This window comes from Hipposideros armiger, unplaced genomic scaffold, assembly GCF_001890085.2.
Source record: "Hipposideros armiger isolate ML-2016 unplaced genomic scaffold, ASM189008v1 scaffold_824, whole genome shotgun sequence".
NCBI lineage: Eukaryota > Metazoa > Chordata > Mammalia > Chiroptera > Hipposideridae > Hipposideros > Hipposideros armiger.
Window position 1 is genome coordinate 544734 of NW_017732174.1, and position 19249 is coordinate 563982.

Genomic DNA, 19249 nt, shown 5'->3' on the forward strand with positions numbered 1-19249 from the left:
TTCAGCATCTTAGCTGTGGAGGGCAGTGTCACTGGCCCTCACATGTGGGATCCGAACCGGGGCCCTCTGGCATCCCAAGCGAGCTCCTAACCATCGTGCCACTCGGCCGGCCCGTGATTTACTTTATAAAGAGCATGCATTCGGCTAGAGGCAGGGCCAGGCTGAACTGAGCTCCCTGGCCAGTGCCACTCCCTTGAGCAGGCCCTCGGGCCTGGCTCTCCCCAGCCACTGGTGACCTCTCCAGGGCAATCCCAGGCATCAGGCCTTCTAAGGAGCACTTATTCCTCACCTCCTCCTGTCAGACAGAATTCCACCATCAACAGTCATTCAACAGGTGCTGTACAGGCCCCTCCATGTGCCAGGCACTTGGGTGAAGAATCAGCCCTCAAGAGGCAGAAGAGCCGAGAATAAATAAGTAAACAGATACATAAACACAGGGACGCCCTATTTTATGCCAAGAATATTTTCCAAAGATATTGTCTAATTCAAAACTTGTTCAATTCAAGATTAACTGAAATGGTGACAGGTTTCTCTCTCTCCCAACTAAGCAGGGACTAATTACCATATGGCGTCATTTGCAATTTGCTTGGTCCACTGGCTTCCAAACTTTTGAGTCTTGATGATTATTATTTTTTTTTGGCCTTTTGGGATTTGCATCATGTCAAGTGTTATACCCTGTGTTCATTTCCTATTGCTACTGCAACAGATTACACAAACTCAGTGGCTTAAAACACCATATAAGTTTATTCTCTTACAGTTCTGGAGGTCAGCGGTCCAAAAGAAATCTCACTGGGCTAACAGCAAGGCGTTGGCAGGGCTGATTCTTCTGGAGGCTTCAGGGGAGAACCCATTTCCTTGCCTTTACTAGCTTTTAAAAGCTGGCTGCATTCCTTGGCTCGTGGCCCCTTCCTCCATCTTCAAAGCCGGCAGCACATCTTCAACTCTCTCTCTGACTGACCTTCTACTTCAGCGGGTTCTCAACCTGTGGGTCGCGACCCCTTTGGAGGTCGAACACCCTTTCACAGAGGTCGCCTAAGACCATCGGAAAACAAAAAGATACTTACATTACGATTCATAACAGTAGCAAAATTACAGTTATAGAGTAGCAACGAAAATAATTTTATGGTTGGGGGTCACCACAACATGAGGAACTGTATTAAGGGGTCGCGGCATTAGGAAGGTTGAGAACCGCTGTTCTACTTCTAAGGACCCTTGTGATTTTGCAGGACCCGCCTGGCTAATCCAGGATAATCTCTCATTTCAAACTCCTTAATCACATCTGCAAAAACACTTTTACCCTATGGGGAACATATAGACTCCAGGGATTAGGAAGTAGACGTCTTGGTGGGGCAGGGCTTCCTTCCACCTGTCTCACAGCCCAAGTGAAAGTTACATTTCTAGTGTAATGATGTCTCAGGTGCACATAAACTGTGGTACTAAAGGAACCAAACGGTGCAGTGAAAGAGAACGGTAGAGAATGGGGTGCTCAGGGAAGGCTCCACTGAGGAGGTGACATTAGGCTGAGTCCATGCCAAGGGGAGGGAGGAACATTCCAGACAGGCCAGAGAGGGCACGTGTGTGAGGAGGTAGCTGCGAGGGCGTGAGGAGACCTGCTGTGACAAATCTGGCCGACTCCCCAGGTTAGGTGGGAGACCAGTGACCTCTCTGCAGACCATCCCTTCTGTTCCTCAGTCAGGGATGTCTTCTTCAGCTGGGCATTCTTCCCATCCCTGTCACCAGGAAGCCCCCAGTCACCCCTCCTCCCTCACTGGAGCCTTTCCCCTGGGCTCACTCTTGTTTCCACCCCGATCCCACCCACGCATTTGGTCATTCAACCGCTATCTCAACAGGTGTTCATTTATCCAAAAGTGACCCTGGTCCAGTGACTCGGCAAGCCAGGGCCAGTGGTGGGGCAGTGGGCGTGGGTGCCATTACCCTACCACACTTGGTTGCCACCTGAACTGCAGCAACCAGGCCAGGACCCACCTCCTGGGCCCCTCATCTCCAGTGTCTAGTCAGGCCACAGTCCGTGCAGTGACACCCAAGGGCCGATCATCGTTCAGGACAGCTCTGCCTTGGAAATCAGTGTCTCCAAGTGTATGCCCTGACAACAGCCCCGCTGTCACTCCTGGCTCTCCCTGGGTCACTCCTATGATATGAGTCCTTTCACCTTCCTCTCTCCTGTTCTGAGCCCCACCTGCTTTCACATCCATCCACCTAGGTAGGCTCCTGGGCCATCTTTTCAGCTACTCCTTGGTCATTGTCCTCAGCTCCTTAGATCCCGTTGTCCTTTCCTCATGCCCTCCCAGAAAGAAAGCCCGGAAACCTCAGATCTAGCCAGCAGCTTGGCTCCCCTTTCCCCCAGCTCCACCAGGGTTATACGGGACCCCTTTGTCAATACGTCCAATGCTCCGTTAGCCACCCTCCTCCTAGAAAGAAACTCCTCCTAGAAACTGCTGACTGTGTCCTTGGGGTTTCCGCCTGCCTGTTTGGCTCCTGTTTCATTTCGCCCTTCCATCGCATGGCGCTCCTTCCTCCACACCAGAGGCATTTCAGTGCTCTCAGACCCAACGCCCGCTTTTTACAACAAATGTTTTGTTACATCTCCTTTCCCACCCCGATGAAATTCAAGGGCAATAGATTTACCTAACACACGTGATTTAAAACATCGATGAGACCCCCTGACTGCAATACAAAGAAGAAAAGGGGAAGTGATTTATGAAAAACTAGTAGGATGGTGATACATAAATGCTCGGGCGGGGCTGTGCTGGAAGACAGACTGCAGCAGTCGGGCGCCTGCTCCTACTTGCAGTGGATACACTTGGAATTACAGGAAGTAAGGCCATTTCGTAGAATTATGTCAACACCTGAGACTCGACAATTTGAAATAGTTGGTAAATGAGTATGTTTGTACAAATAACAAATCACTGTGAATGACAATTTACAAATGTAGCTGGTCCAAGTATCTTGACGACTCAAATACTATGAACAGGGTTGTGCTGTCAGAGACATGATTTCCAAAAACGATGAACGGTTCTTGGCAAAATTTCAAACAAAGCAGTATCCGGTTTTTCCATCTAAAGAGTATAAGTAATCCAGTTCTTCCATGTAAATATTATCTATAAATGCATCTAAATAATAGGTGCATTTGTAGAAATTTCAGTTTCTATTATAACCACGTAAAAGTACTTTAGTTTTTATGTACCAGGTTATTAGGCTTAAATAACCATGGATCAGATTTTCCCTGTTGTTCAGACTGATCTGCATTGTTGACACCTGCTCCCGCCCACCAACAGCAGGGGCCCCTGTCAATCACTGGCCTCTAAAGTGCCCCACACCTTACCAAGCACCTTCTTTAAATGCCTCCCAGGGGCCGCTCACCACTTGGGGACCACTGCTCTGTTTGCTCTGTCGCCATTTCATCCACCCCTTGCTATTCATAATACACTTCTCAAGTCCTCATCTCCAGACCTCTCCATGGATGCCCAATGGCATCCCTAAAACTCAGCTTGTCCAAAACCGAGCTCACATACTTACTCCCAAGTTGAACTCCCCATCTGTCTTCCCCTGCTCTGTCTCAATGAGTGGCCCCTTCTCACCCACCCATACCCCCACTGGTCAGCCATGCTGCATTTGGGGGCTCTAGATGGTACCTGGTGTCTACCAGCCACTGAATAATTTTGTCTTGAGTGGGTGACACTGACCCACAGGGTGGATTTGGAGAGACTTGGTTTCCGGAGAGGAGGTGTCAGACTCTGGGTCTTGGTGTGTCGGGTTTTGGTTTTCTTTTTCAGGAGGCTATATCCTCTCTTATCCTCCACGCCACCCCCACCCCAGTGCCTAGCACAGTCATGCACGTGTGCTCAGCAAAGGACAGCTGCTGTTTTCATTATCTGCTGGAGGCCCTCTCAGCATCTCCCCTGTCTTCAGTCCCCATCTGCCGGGAGCCTGGCCACTCTCACCTGACAGGCAGGAGGACAGAGGGCCAGCATAAGACAGCGGCTGCCCATGGGCCCCATAGCCAGATCAGTGGGTGCCTCTTCTCCCAGGTCATTCCTGAGTCACCAGGACAACAGTGCACACTTGCACAGTTGTAACTCACACTGACAACAGCCCTGTGAGGAGGGCCCTACGATTGTACTTTCCTCACAGGTGAGTCCAAGGTCACACAGCTAGGCAGTGATGGAGCCAGGGTTTGGGGGTTTTCCAGAGATCTTTCTATTATTGATTTCCAGTTTAGTTCCATAGGACTTTAATCCTTTGAAATTGACTGAGACTTGTTTTGTGACTCAGCGTGGGGTCTATCCTGGCAAATGTTCTGTGTGCACTTGCATAGAATGTGCTGTGGGTGGGTGCAGTGCTCTGTAAATGGCAATAGCGCCAGTAGGTTGATGGTGTTATTTAAGTCTTCTACATTTTTACTGATTTTCTGTCTATTTGTTCTATCAATTATTGAGAGAGGAGTGTTGAAATCTCCACCTGTAATTGTGGAGAAATTGTATCTATTTTTCTTTTCAGTTCTATCGGTTTTTCTTCATGAATTTTGAAGCTCTGTAATTAAGTGTGTAAATGTTTGGGATTGTTGTATCCTCTTGATGAATTAATCCCTTTGTCATATCATGTCCCTCTTCATTCCTGGTAACAGTCCTTGTTCTGAAGTTACCTTTATTTGATAGTAATATAGCCATACTTTTTTAGGCTTAGTGCATAGTATATCTTTTCCCCATCCTTGCACTTTCAATCTATGTCATATTTAAAGTGGGTTTCTTATAGGCAGCACATACTTAGGCCTTGGAACAGGGGTGGGCAAACTTTTTCTGTATTGGGCCAGATAGTAAATATTTCACGCTTCGCTGGCCATGTAGCCTCTGTCGAAACTACTCAACCCTGATTGTAGTGAAAGCAGCCATAGACAGTACACAAATGAGTAAGTGTGGCTGTGTTCCAATAAATCTTTATTTATGGACACTGACACTGCAATTTGAATTTTGTATGTCATGTGTCATGAAATATTACTCTTCTTTTGATCTCTTTTTAATCATTTAAAAATGAGAAAACTATTCTTAGCTTTGTGGGCTGTACCAAAACAGATGGTGAACCAGATTTGGCCTGTGGGCAGTAGCTTGCCAACCCCTGATTGAGACCTTTAATGTAATTATTGGTATGGTTAGGTTTAAATCTGCCAACTTGCTGTTTGTCTTCTATTTGTCCCATCTGTTTTTTTGTTCCCCTTTCCCTCTTTTCCTCCCTCCTTTTGGATTTATTGAGAGGTTTTTTTATTCTGTTTTATGCCCGCTCTTGACTTATTGACTATATATTTTTTATTTTCCTTAGTAGTTGCCCTGGGTTTACAATATGCATCTTTAATTATTATGAAATACTTCCGAATAACATACCACTTCACATAAGATGTGAGACCCTTACAACAGTATACGTCCATCTCTCCTTCCCGTTCTTTGAGCTACTGTTGTCATGTATATTACTTCTACTTATCTTATGAACCCCACGACACATTAGGTTTGTGTGTGTATGTTTGCTTCAACGGTAAATATTTTTTAAAGAAATATTTAAAATGAGGACTATGTTCTTTTATATTTACCTACATGTCTACCATTTCTGATTTTTCATTCCTTCATGTACATCCAAATTTCCATCTAGTATTTTCCTTTTGCCTGAAGAACTTCTAACATTTCTTGAAGTGCAGGCCTGCTGGCAATTAGTTCTCCCAGATTTGTCTGTATGAAAAATTTGTTAATGTGTTTTATTTTTTGAAGGGTCTTTGTTGCTGGATATGGAATTCTAGGTTGACAGGTTTTTTCTTTCAGCATGTTGTTGCATTGTCTTCTGGCTTGCATACTTCCTGACAAGAAGTCTATTGTCACTCTTTGATTCTCTGTGTGTAATATGTTTTCCCCTTTCTGGCTGCTTTTAAGATTTTTCTCTTTATCACTGGTTTACAGCAATTGATTATAATGTGCCTTTATGTGTTTTGTCTGTATGTGTATTTATCCTACTTGGGTTTATTGAGCTTCTTGGATCTGCAAGTTTATAGTTGTCATCAAATTTGGGGGGAAAAAAATTGGCCATTACTTTTTCAAACATTTTTTTCTGTTACCACTCCCCCTTCTCTTCTCCCTTTCTGGGGCCCTAGCCACATATGTAAGACCACCTTATACTATTCCTCAGGCCACTCAGGCTCTGTGCTCATTGTCAGTCATTTTTTACCTCTCTGTGTTTCATTTTGGATAGACTCTCTTGCTTCCAATTCCCTGTGCTTTTCTGCTATAGCGTCTAATAATCCCTTCCAGTAAAATTTTCCTCTCAGATATTGTATATTTCATCTCTAGAAGTTCCATTCACTTCTGTTTTATATCTTCCATTTATCTCTGCATTGCATTATGTTCATGTTATTTTTTATATCCTTGAGCTTTCTGAATATATTTATAATAGCTGTTTAATGCTTTTGTCTGCTAATTCTGTCATCTGTCAATTCTGGGTTCTGAATGAGCAATTTCATTCTTGATTATGGGTCACAGCTTCCTGCGCATCTGGGTATCTGGTAACTTTTTTTTTTTTTTAATTGGGGAACAGTGTGTTTTTTCAGGACCCATCAGCTCCAAGTCTAGTAGTTGTTGCAATCTAGTTGTAGAGGGCGTATCTCAATGGCCCATGTGGAGATCGAACCGGCAACCTTGGTGTTATGAACACTGCGTTCTAACCAACTGAGCTAACTGGCTGCCCTCTGGTAACTTTTTATTGGATGACAGACTTTGTGAATTTTACATTGTTTACATTATTGAATGCATCACTTCAAAGAGTCTTGGACTTTTCCTGGCAGGCAGTTAAGTTACTTTTAGATGATTTCCATCCTTTATAGGCCTGTTTTTAAGTTCATTTAGGGCAGGTCTAGTGTAACCTTTATTCTAGGGCTAACCTAACTCTATTTCTAATGTGTTGTCCTTTTGAGTCTCCACTGAATGTCTCATGTATCCAGTGAGAACTATCTACTCTGGCAGGAGGGAGCCCAAATGATTTCCAGCCCTGGGAAGTGTTCTCTCTTTGAAAGTTGTTTTTTTCTGGCTGCTAGAATTTCACCCTGTGTATACATGGATTGATATTCAGCCAAAGACTCAAAGGGACTCCCTGCAGATTTCTGGAACTCTCTCTGTGTAGCTCTCTTCCTTGGGTCCTGTGTCCCACAAATTCCAACCATCTTGGCCTTCCTCATCTCTGACCACCATCCAGTCAGTGAGATTACCTGATGGGGGTTTCCTTCCTTCCTGGCACTGTAGTCTGTAAATTAAATCAGATTGGCAGCCTGGGCAATGACAAGGCTCACTTTGTTTTTGTTTTCCTCAGGGATCGCAGTCCTGAGATGCCTGTTGTCCTATGTATTTAAATAGTTTCCTATATTCTGTCCAGTTTTCTAGTTTTTCTCAGTGGGAGGATATTTCCAGAGCATCTTATTCTCCTGTGTCTGGAAGCAAAAGTCTCTGGAAGAAGTGTTTAAATCCAGAGAGTCTGGCTCCAGAATGCATGCCCCCAGCCTCTCCACTAGTCAGCAGTCACTGAGCCTTCTAGATGCCAGGTCACTTGGGGGCACCATCAATGGGGTGCGTGGCCAAAGGGACAGGGTGGCAGGATGGCTCCAACCTGTAGCTCACCCCTCCCACCCCTCAGGTGGGCCTTCACCTTGATCATCATCTCCTCCTACACGGCAAACCTGGCCGCCTTCCTCACCGTGCAGCGCATGGAGGTGCCTGTGGAGTCGGCTGATGACCTGGCAGACCAGACCAACATTGAGTACGGCACCATCCATGCTGGCTCCACCATGACCTTCTTCCAGGTGGGGCCCCCGGAGCTGCCCAGGCCTGGTGTCAGGATCCCAGCTCAGGGTGGGGTTGGGCAAGGCCTCCTGGGTCCTGATTGTCATGACACTCAGGGAGGCTGAGGAGCAGAAGACACGCTCACACTCTCTTGAGGAGTGCTGCTTTCTAGCTGGGGAAGGAAACTGGACTTCCGCCCAGGGAATGGGGGACAGGAGGCAGGTGTGGGATCTAATGTCAGATCAGTGCTGCACAGGCTAAATGGTATTCAGGAGGCTGCTAGAGGGTCAGGCCTGGCAAAATGGACCAGCAGAGAAGAAGGGAAGGCACTTGAAGACACAACGTGAAGGGAGCTTGTCTGTATGTATTTTGGGGTGCTGGGGAGGAATCGAATGGAAAACAAGCCTGGTGAGGAGGTTTGGGGGAGAAACTGCAGAGGCCTCGAATGTCAGGCTAGGGCTGAGACTGGACCCTGTTAGGGGTGGTGGAAACAGTTGAGGGGTGACCCATTTAGAGCTGGAAATTTCTTCTGGGGCTGTTGGGGGGTAGACAAGAGGCCTAGAGGAGGCTGCAGCTGGGCAAGGGCCGCTGGCTGAAGAGGTAAGCAGGAGAGGAGTGAACTCCTAGGTTTCTCAGGTGGGTGGTGGGTCCATTTCCAGGTGGGAGACCAGAGGAATAGGGTTGGGAGGTTGCCAAGCCACAGGATGGGGCCTGTGGGGCACCTAGGAAGAGGAGAATTGGAACCTCAGATCAAAGGATAGGCGGGTGAGGGGAGGGCATGTGTCGGTGATAAGGGAGGGCTGGTCATCTCCAGAAGGTTCACACGGGGCCTGTAGGAAGTAAGCTGTCCTATTTGGCATGGATGGGGATCTCAGAATCCGGGCCATGGGTAAATTTGGGGGTTGAGCATATGCCCCCAGGTTCTATGAGTAAGGCCTGGGAGCACTGGGAAGACAGGGCTGGTGTCAGGTTGAGCCAGGCCCAGGGATGGACGAGAGAAAAAGGTTGAAAAATAGACTGTGGTCCCTTCTTCCCAAGCCTTCAGTCCTCGGGGTCCTTGCTAGGCTGGGGGGTGGGGTGGGGGGGAAGTCTTGGACCTGGTCTTGAGCAGTCTCTCTGTCTTGTCTCTGTCTGTGGCTCTTAATGTCTTCCGCTAGTCTCCTTGCTCCCTCAGGTTGAGGGAGACCTCCTGGAGGGCAGGGGACAGGGCTCAGGGGAAAGGCAGGGGTTGGAAAGCCCCTCATCTCTTCCCCTTATGCCCGCTCTGCCCAGAATTCGCGGTACCAGACGTACCAGCGGATGTGGAACTACATGCAGTCGAAGCAGCCTAGCGTGTTTGTCAAGAGCACGGAGGAAGGCATTGCCCGAGTCCTCAACTCCCGCTACGCCTTCCTGCTTGAGTCCACCATGAATGAGTACCACCGGCGCCTCAACTGCAACCTCACCCAGATCGGGGGCCTCCTCGACACCAAGGGCTATGGCATCGGCATGCCGCTGGGTATGGTGGCAGTGGGGCTGGTGCGTGCGGTGGGGCCCTAGCGTAGGAGTCCAAGCTGTGTGAGGCAGGGGACAGGCTGGGTGTGTCGTGGGTGGCTTCCTGGCTGTGTGGCCTTGGGCAGTGATGTTATCTTCTCGAGCCTCTGCACCCTCAACCTGCAAAAATGGGCTCAGGAGCAATCAGTTCCAGACCCACAGGGCTGTTGGGAGAGCCCAGTGGGCCCTGAGTCTTGCCACCTTCCCACGTTGGCCCCAGGGCCCCTCAAAAGTGAGAACCTGGTTTTATTTACTGTATCCTCTGCACCAAACCCATAGCCTGGTTCAGAGCAGGCACTCAGAAAATGGATGAAGGATGTTGTTGGATGGATATGCTAGGGAGGCTTGGACATGCTTTTCCAGGGCTCAGTGCTAGAAACTCACCATCAATTTTGTCACCAGATTTGGGCAGTTTTAAACCCATCCATATGTTGATGACCACTGCCATAGTTATCTATTACTGCTTAACAAATCACCCCGAAGCTTAGCAGCTTTGTGGCAGAGTCAGTGCTGTGCCAGGGGCTTCAAGTTCCCGCTCCCTCCTTGACTCAGCATGTCCTCAGGCAAGAGTGTCACCTGCCTCATCCAGAAAATGGGAGTGGTAATACCTGCCTCACAGGATCACTGTGAGACTTGAATAGATTCCTGTAAACCACATAGTAGGATCTGGCACATAGTAGGTGTCAAACATGAATCACCCCACTCACCCATATCCCGAGTTCCTAGCACCTGGTAGATACTCAAGAAGTATCATAGTGAATGAAGAAATAAGTACAGGAGGGGATAAGCATGGGGTGTTGGGAGACAAAGGATAGTTTAAGAGGAGGAGCCGTGTGGCTGGGGAGTCACTCACTCGGCAAGTCTGATGCCCTATGGTGTGCTGTGCACATGTGCTGATGCTGGTACCACAGCGAGGAGCTGCCATGCCCAACCCTCCTGCTTCCCACTAGGGGCGCAGACAGCAAACAGACAATGAACACAGCTTTATAATGTGATGTCAGGTGGTGACAACTGCTCTGAAGTAAATTAAGGGGAAGAGACTGACGGAGTAAAGCGCTTTGTGTCATTTTAAATAAAGTCAGTCAGAGAAGACCCACCGAGGAGGCACCATGTCATGTGAACAGAGCCCTGAGTGAAGGGAGGAAAGGAACATTCCAGGCAGAGGCAGAGTTCCTAGAGTGGGATTGAGCCTGGAGGATTCCAACATCCAGGAAGTCTGCGTGGCTGGAGCTGAGTGCTGTGGGGGGACCCCCTCTCCCAGGTGGGGGAGCCCCAGGTGGCCAGGCCAATGGCTGCAGGAGCTTGTAGGCCAGGAAAAGACCTCGTTTCCACAGCATCGGGAAGCTATTAGAGAGTTTTAAGCACAAGAGAGGCATGATCTGACTCTGTTTCTGAAGTTGTCCTCTGGCTGCTGTGGAGAAGAGCCTGGGTGGGGGGTGAGGGGAGGCCACAGGGAGGGGACCATGACAAATGTGACATGAGGTGTAGTGCGGCTTGGCCCAGCGTGGTTGCAAGGAGTGTGGCAAGCAGTGGTCATTCTTGAAGGTAAAGAAGGCAGACCGTGGGGATGCAGCAGACAGGAGGGGCTGGGATGAGGAAGCAGTTGGGACTGGGCGGGCAGGGCTCTGGGGCCCCGATGGCCAGTCCACCCTCGTGTGCCCGGTCCAGGCTCCCCATTCCGAGATGAGATCACACTGGCCATCCTGCAGCTTCAGGAGAACAACCGGCTGGAGATCCTGAAGCGCAAGTGGTGGGAGGGGGGCCGGTGCCCCAAGGAGGAGGATCACCGAGCTAAAGGTCAGCCGCCCCGCATGCTGTGCCCTCCCAGAGTCCCCTTGGAGCCCCCATGCCCACACAGCCCGACCCCTGGCTCTCCTCCAACCCCCAGGTCTGGGCATGGAGAACATTGGCGGCATTTTTGTTGTGCTTATCTGTGGCCTCATCATTGCTGTCTTCGTGGCAGTCATGGAATTCATATGGTCCACGCGGAGGTCGGCAGAGTCCGAAGAGGTGAGGAGGTTGACAAAAGGCGACGGGGGGAGCAGTGGGACCCCAGGGGCGGAGGGGCTTGAAAACTGTGGGAACCTTACTGGAGGAGAGCAGGTGGCAAGGAGGGTCCAGGGAGCCATGGAGGTGAGAGGGGATCTGAGAGAGTCCAGAGGTAGACGAAGTTGGGAAGAGATGAGAGCAGACCAACTGGAGAGAGAATCCAGGGGCATGCAGAGCACAGAGAGGGAAGCGGGCATGGGTAGAGATGAGGATGTCGGGAAAGGAGTGAGAACAGGCACAGTGAGAAGGATGTGGGAGAGTCCAGGATGGTAAAGCAAGAAATAGGAGAGGCAATAAGAATGCAGCTGAATGAGACCAGAAGAAAGACTTCCTGACTGCTCTCACGCTAGGTTCAAGGCCTCCAGTGCTGCCCAGCAATACTCCTCCATTGCCAGACCTGTTAGTGTCCCTGCACTCCTAGATGGTTCTGACCTTCCCCTCTTCCCGCCTGTCCCCAACCCCTTCTCCCCTTTGGCTGATGACCTTGCTTCTACTCCTCTGAGAAAAGCAGAAAAGTCAGGAGAGCCTGCAGAGCCCCACCTCCATCCACACTCCTAGCTAAGGCACCGCCACCTGGCCTGACCTCCCCTCTCGCTTTCCCCAGGACATCCCTCATCAGTTCGCTCCTTCCCTCCCACATAGTCAGTTTTCCTTCTTTACTGGAGCAAGGCTGGCAAGCATACAAGTATGCGGATGTTTCTCCCATCTTCAAAAAACCCTGTCTCTGCGCTGCTTCCCCTCCCAGCCATCAGCCCACCCCCTCCCCTTCTCTTACAGCTGTTTCCAGTTCCTCTTCTCCCATTCACTCTTAGACATACTCCAACCCAGCTGCTGTCCCCACCTTTCCACCAAAGCCACTCTTGTCACCAGTGACCTCCAGGTCTGAAATCCAGTGCCCAAGTCTCAGGCCGCGCTGTGCTTTGGCATAGCTTTTCACGCTCCTCAAAGCCCGCTCCCTCCCTGGCCACTCCTTCGTGTGGACTCTTGTGCTCGGTCCTTGAGCTGCTTCTCTTCTTTGTCCACTCCCTTGGAGATCCCATCTAGCCGCATGGTCTGTAAGACTGTCTGTATGCTGAGGATTCCTATATTGGTTATCTATTGCCAAATAGTGACAAATTATCCCCAAATTTAGCAGCCTAGAACAGCCAACTTCTATCAGTTCACAGCTTCTGTGGGTCAGGAATCTGGGAGCAGCTTAGCTAGGTGGTTCTGGCTGCCCAGGGTTCCTGGTGAGGTGATGGTCACAATGTCGGCTGAAGGCTCAGCTAGGGCTGGAAGGATCCACTTCCAGGATGGCTTACTGGATCAAAATGTACCTGTGGAGTTTTAATTTATGGAGGTGACTGAGTGATGACACAGAGAGGCCAATGCCATTGAAAGAAGAATTTAGTACCGTATTTTGCCGTGTATAATGGCGCACCCACGTTTTTGGCCCAAACTTTCAGGGAAAAAAATCTTCCGTTTTAAATTTTTAATTCAAATTTTTACTTGTTTACATTTAGGTTCTGTTTTTTTTGTATTATAAAGGAACTTTAGTATTTATTTTTTAACATATTATGGTCCAAGAAATTTTATGTAGCAAATAATTACAAAACACAAGAACAGATGCAAGGTACAAGCAATTTTATGTACTGGTAGCAAACTTATCATATTTATGCATCATAGAAGTCCAAGAACTCTTTGTGTTGCAAGTTCATCATAATTTCAACGAAACCGATTATTGTGTTCCAGGGAATTATTTTGCACACGGACATCATTATTGATTTCTAGAGTTACACTTTTAACTCATAAGCATAAATAAAAGAATTAAAAAACATTTCTATAGATATGAAATTAGTACTACCGATGTATTATGTGCATCCTTATTTCCTTATTTTTCACTCACAAATTTGGGCAAAACTGTGCGTTATATATGGTAAAATATGGTACTTAAATTTCCTGAGAGGAGAGCCCCCCCTCCTCTCCCACCCGCCACTCCACTCCACACAGGGCCACATGAGGAAGCACCAGGTTTGGGCAAGAGCAGAAGGAATGAGGCAATAAGCCTAGGCCAGAGCCTTTATTGGGGTGTCTGCAGGAAAGTAAAGGCAGGGCAGGGAAACGGCTTAGGACTAGCTAGTTTGGATATTGTTGGTGGGCTCTGGGCTAGAGGGGGGGTGTCTAGAGATCTCTGTCCTCTGGTCTGTGGCGTTAGAGCAGCGCGGGGTGTGAGAGGGGGAGAGGAAGGGAGTAGATATGGGTATATAGACTCAGGATTGGTTAGTTTGCATTTGAAAGGCGGGCCTTCAGCCCATTGTCTCTAAGAATTGGCTCCCTGTGGGAGGGGCAATCTCTCCCTGGCCAGCAAGATTTTTAAGATACCAAAACATTCTAAGATGCAGAAAATAAAGAAACCATGATTAATATACTTATTCACACGGCAGCTGGCAGGAGGCCTCAGCTCCTCGCACAGAGACCTCTCCACAGGGCTGCTTGAGCTGTGGCAGCTGACTTCCTCAAGTGAGTGATCCAGGAGAGAGCCAGGCAGAAGCCAATATGTCAGTGGACCTGGTGTGTTCTGTTGGTCACACAGCAACCTTGATACAAAGGCAGAGGGCCTTACACAAGGGTGGGAACATGGGTGGTGGCGGGGATCTTGGGAGCTCCCTACCATAGCCACCAAATGTGTATCTCACAGGGACCTCTTCCTGAACCCAGGGTTTGTAAATGCAGCTCCGCGCTCAACATCTCCACACAGCGATCTAACAGGGAGCCATGTAATGCACACGTGTAACACAGAGCTCCTGCCCACCCACCAGGCAACACCACCATTCAGGTTGCTCAGGCCAAAATATGTGTCGTTACCCTTCACTTCTCCCTCATCCTTCACTTCTCCCTCTCTTTCACACCCTCTATCCCATCTCTTAGCAAATCCTGTTAGCTCCACCTTCAGAATACTATACCCAAAATCCAACCCCTTCTCACCTCCTTGGCCACCACCACTCTGGTCCAGTCACTGCCTTCTCCTGCCAGATTACAGTAGCCTCCCTGCTCTGGACTTTGGCCTCCTTACAGTCTATTCTCAGCATAGCTCCAGAGTGATCCTGTGAGAGCACAGCAGTCCCCTTCCAACTCTAGTGGCTCCCTTCGGACTCAGAATAAAAGCCAAGTCCTTCCAGAGGCCTCCGGCCTCACAGGAGCTAGCCCCCATTGCTCCTTTGACCTCATCGCCTCCTTCTCTCCCCCTGTGCATTCGACCCACCCTGACCTGCTCAAGGTTCCTTCAACACCCACACCACACCACACCACGCCCACCTCAGCACTACTTCCTGCCAGGCTCCGTGGGCTCATCCAGCACTGCCTTTCAGTTTCACTTGAAGGTCCTCGTCTCAGTGAGTCTTCCCTAACTGTCCCATGTGGAAAATCAGCATCACTCCTCACCCACACGACCCACTTCTGTTCCAAATTTTATTTTTCTCCAAAGTATTCATCACCAGCACATACTATCCACATTTTGCATGTGTGTTATTTTTTTGCCTCTGCACACTGGAATATAACCTCCACTAGGGTAGACACTGCTGTCTGGTTGGTTCTCTGCTGTATCCTCAGGGCCCAAGACGGTGCCTAGCGCACAGTAGGCGCTCAACAAATATGGCTAGCAATGACTGCATGAATCAGAGGCGGAAATGGAAAACAAGTAAGGGGGGGAAAACTAGAGGCACAACATTTAGACTGAAAAGACAAGAGGAGAGAGAGAAGGTAAAGGGTAGATTCAGGAAGAATCCCAAACAGAACGGAGATAGGAGAGGAGCTGAGAGGTGGAGAGGTGAGACTGGAAGAGCACAGGGAGGTAAAGGAACCTGAAGGGCAGCGAGTGGGAACTGAGAGGGTAGAGGAAGAGACACGGAGAAAGGCGAAAGAGCATTAAGGGAGAGAAAAAGAAGTGAGGTGGGGAGAGCAGGAGACTTTGGAGGGGCAGGAAGAGCAGAGGAGGAAGCGGGGGAGGGAGGGGAGTGTGAGAGGAGCTGAGGGAGGGGGCGGCGGCGGCGAGGAGAGCGCGGGCCGGTGATCCCCGCGGGCCGCCCGCAGGTGTCTGTGTGCCAGGAGATGCTGCAGGAGCTGCGGCACGCGGTGTCCTGCCGCAAGACGTCGCGTTCCCGCCGGCGCCGGCGCCCAGGCGGCCCGAGCCGGGCCCTGCTGTCGCTGCGCGCGGTCCGCGAGATGAGACTCAGCAACGGCAAACTGTACTCGGCCGGCGCGGGCGGGGACGCGGGCAGCGCGCACGGGGGCCCCCAGCGCCTCCTGGATGACCCGGGCCCGCCCGGTGGGGCCCGTCCCCTCGCCCCCACCCCCTGCACCCACGTGCGTGTCTGCCAGGAGTGCCGGCGCATCCAGGCGCTGCGGGTCTCGGGGGCCGGCGCGCCCCCGCGTGGCCTGGGCGCCCCCACCGATGCCACCAGCCCACCCCGGCCGCGACCCGGCCCCGCCGGTCCCCGAGAGCTGGCCGAGCACGAATGACCACGTGCGGGGTCGGGCGGGTGCCCGGACTGACCGCAGGGATGGGGCCCGCCCCAGGCCCAGTCGCCCCCGCCTCCCCAGCGGGCGAGGGACAAGACTTGTGCCCCCGCGGGCCAAAAGCCGGGATTTTGCCTTGGGTTCCCGATAAAATCCGAGGCTCGGCTCCGGAGTCTGCCTGCGCCCCCTAGTGGACTCGTCAGAGAATACCGCGGAGTGCGCCCCCCACTGCGGACAAGAGGAGCGCAGGAACCGAGGATTCTGAGGGCCAGGGACTACGGGGGTCCGGTCCCGGAAACGGAAAGCAGTTCATCAGGAGAACCTCATCCTGGGACTGCTCAGGCTCCGCAAGACTTGACATAGCCTCCCCCTACTTCTGGAGGAGGGGAGGGCCTTTGGCAGATGGGTGTCCCCTGGCGCCTCTTGCCTCTTCTCTTTCTCTCCTTTTTTTGGGGAGAAGCCTCAGAATTTCTATGAGACCCCCCCGGGAGGGGGTCAGTTGAGCCCCCATCCCTCCACCTGCCACACCCGAGTCCCTGTTGGAATAAAAAAAAAACAAAAAAACAAAAACAAAACCCCAAAACTTGGGATACCAGGGTCTCATTTCCTGGGGAGGGGGTGAGGGCATTAAAGGCTTGGGCCCCCCAGGGAGTCTGCTGAGAACCACAGACTGGATGGTCACTTCTGCGCTCTCCACCCTTGGCCCTGCCCACAGCCAGCAGGTCAGCCCAGGTCCCAGCAGCTGGCCCCCCTCCATTGACCTCTCAGGACAGAAGGAGGCTGCAACAGAGACCCTGAGACAGATGGAGAGGTGGAGACACCAGGAAACAGACACAGAATGATAGAAACCAGATGGGGCTGGGGGAGGAGAGGATGAGTGAACCTTTCAGACAGGCCTGGGTGCCCCCCACCCCCGGGGGTGGCCTGTGTGTTCCTGGGCTGGGGTGATTTGATGACTTTGTAATTGTGTGCATATTTGTGTGTGTGCATCCATGAGGCCATCTTTAAATGTCTGTCTGTGACCCTGTGTTTCTGCTCGAAAAGTACCTCCCCAGCCCCCAAGAGAGGAAGTGAGAAACCCCTTGAAGAGGGAGAAGAGTGGGTCTACTTTCTGTCCCTCTCCCGCCCTGCAGGAGGTTTCTGTAGAAACTGCAGCTGAGAAAGGACGAGTGAAGGTCACAGTGAGAGCCAAAACGAGGCCGAGTAGAGGGGGAGAGATGGAGAGGTGGGGAGAGAGGACGGGAAGAGACAGAGATGGGGGGAGGAGAGGAGAGAGAATTGAGAGGCAGTTAGGGGGGCAGAGGAGGATGGGGAGTTAGGGGCAAGAGGGGGAGAAACGGAGACATACTGTGACAGGTGAGAGGATGAGATAGACTGGAGAAAGGCACGGAGAGGGATGGACAGGGGGGACAGATGAAGCAGGGAGGGTAAGAGACCCAGGGAGTTGGGGCTGAGAGAAGCAGAGATTGAGGTGGAGCTGAGACAGGTGAGAGACTAGAAGCCGTGGACAACTAGATGGAGGTGGGAGGGGGCCGGAGCAGTGAGGAAAGCCAGACTGAGAGAGACAGCAAGGGAGAGAAAGCTGGGCGAACCCCTGGGGCCTGCGGCCCAGTGCAAGGAGCTGTCCATTCAGCACCAGCCTGGCTGCAGCATAGTCCTGTCTCCCCTGCAGGGCCTGCCTGCCCTCTCAGTCCTTGGGCAGGCCACTCCCCAGGAGACCTGCCTGGCACACAGTGCCCCCAATCTCCACCTGGCCCCTTCTGTGTCTTGGACACTTGCCATGTGTGTATCCCTCAGGGACAGGTGTGGGGGTGAGCTTGTGTCTCAGCATCTCTGTTGTCTCCACATCTCTTACAGACTAATCAATGTCTCTGTCCTTGGGCCATACTGTCAGTCTATGGAGGTGACTAAAATGTAATTGCACATTCTGGTCTCTCCCCATCTCAGTCCCAATACCACATCACTGATCTTCCCTGGGGTCTCTCCCCGTTTCTGAGTCTCCCTCCCCCCCACCCTGTTTCTACTCTGTGTCTCTCTCCAGTCTTTATCTCTGAGTCCCTCCAGTTTGCCAAACGTGGCTCTGCCTAGCAGTCTGTATCCCTGTGTCTCTGTCACCTTCATTGAGTACTTCTGTTGCTCAGTTTCCGTCCATCTGTTTTCTCATCTTTGTCTTTGCTGGTCTCTCTGTCCACCTGTATCTGCCTCTCTCTGGTTCTGAACTGTGTCTGTTTCTCTTATGTCTGTCTGTCTCCCGTGTCGAGCTCCCCTGTCCCCGTCCATCCCTGTGACCTTCCTAAGTCTTCTCCCCCCACCCCCCAACTTCCGCAGAGCCTCGCGCTGGGAGCGCAATGCACAGTCATCAGTCTCACCAGGCTTGTGTCTGAGGAGGGCGTGCACGAGAGGGGACATGAGGCTGCGTCTGGGGTGGAGTGTGGGGGACTGAGTTCTGCCCAAGCGCACAGCTAGAGAGCAGGAGGAGACAGCCTAGAATCTCCTGGGATCCAGACACCCCCAGGCTACTCTGTCCCCCCAATCTCCTTCCCCATGGTCCAGGCCCATCTCTGCAAGCCAAGGTGTCAGAAGAGGGAAGGGATGATATGTTGACAGGCCCTCCCTCCCCCCTGGAAAGGGGGCAAAGTTAGGGAAGGCGGCGTGGGGGCCAACTACCTAGGTTAGCAGATGTGGCTCCCCCTTTCCCCAGTCTCCATGGAGACAGGCCAGGTCTGCAGGCCCAGCCTCCTTTGCTGCATATTCAGCCTCCCTGTTACCGTGGCAACAAGGAACAGTAGGGAAGGATGAGGATGGGTCAGAGTACAGGATTGGGCCGAGGCTCTGGGAAGCCAAGGAGCTGACTCCCTGTCTCCTTCTATTCTTTGGCCCTTTCTCCCTGTCCATGCCTGTCTCTCTGTCTCTGTTTCTGTGTCTCTCACTCTGGCCTTCAGCCTTTCACACATTTCCCTGACCTTAACCTTCCCCACCCACCACCCACATACCAGGCTCACTCTGTGCCTCTTGCCTATGTCCCCACACCACCACTCCCATAAGTGGGGAGAATACCCAAATTCTGAGAAAGCTATAAGGACAGGCTCTCTGTTGCTCTCTGTCCCTTCTACCCTTTCCAGGGAGAGTCTGGGGTATTTCTCATAGAGCAAGGGTATGGGGGTGGGAGGCCATGATTCTTTTGGTTTCAGTGGGTGGCTGGTGGGGTGCTGTGTGTATGTGGCCAGCCTGGGGTGTGGGTGCTGGCTGGCTGTGTGCATACACATACCGAGGTGGGATATATGTGTGGTATATGGGTGGGGTGTTGAGCTGTGTTTGGAAATGCAACAAGGGTGTATGTGATAACA

The 19249-nt window shown here is 51.2% G+C and overlaps 1 protein-coding gene across 5 annotated transcripts in view; it reads left to right on the forward strand.

Annotated features, from left to right (window-relative positions):
- The window catches only part of GRIK5 (glutamate ionotropic receptor kainate type subunit 5), a 53098-nt gene extending 36640 nt beyond the window's left edge, over window positions 1–16458 (forward strand). For 3 of the 5 annotated variants that reach the window (XM_019629043.1, XM_019629047.1, XM_019629045.1), the window contains 5 exons: window positions 7681–7846; window positions 9099–9324; window positions 11028–11156; window positions 11248–11369; window positions 15477–16203. In XM_019629043.1, coding sequence (XP_019484588.1) covers window positions 7681–7846; window positions 9099–9324; window positions 11028–11156; window positions 11248–11369; window positions 15477–15905 — 1072 coding nt within the window. In that variant the 3' untranslated portion in view covers window positions 15906–16203. Of the gene's footprint in view, window positions 1–7680; window positions 7847–9098; window positions 9325–11027; window positions 11157–11247; window positions 11370–15476 lie in introns of all 5 variants that reach the window. The other 2 variants (XM_019629044.1, XM_019629046.1) reach the window with 1 other exon arrangement.
- The last annotated feature ends 2791 nt before the right edge of the window (window positions 16459–19249 follow it).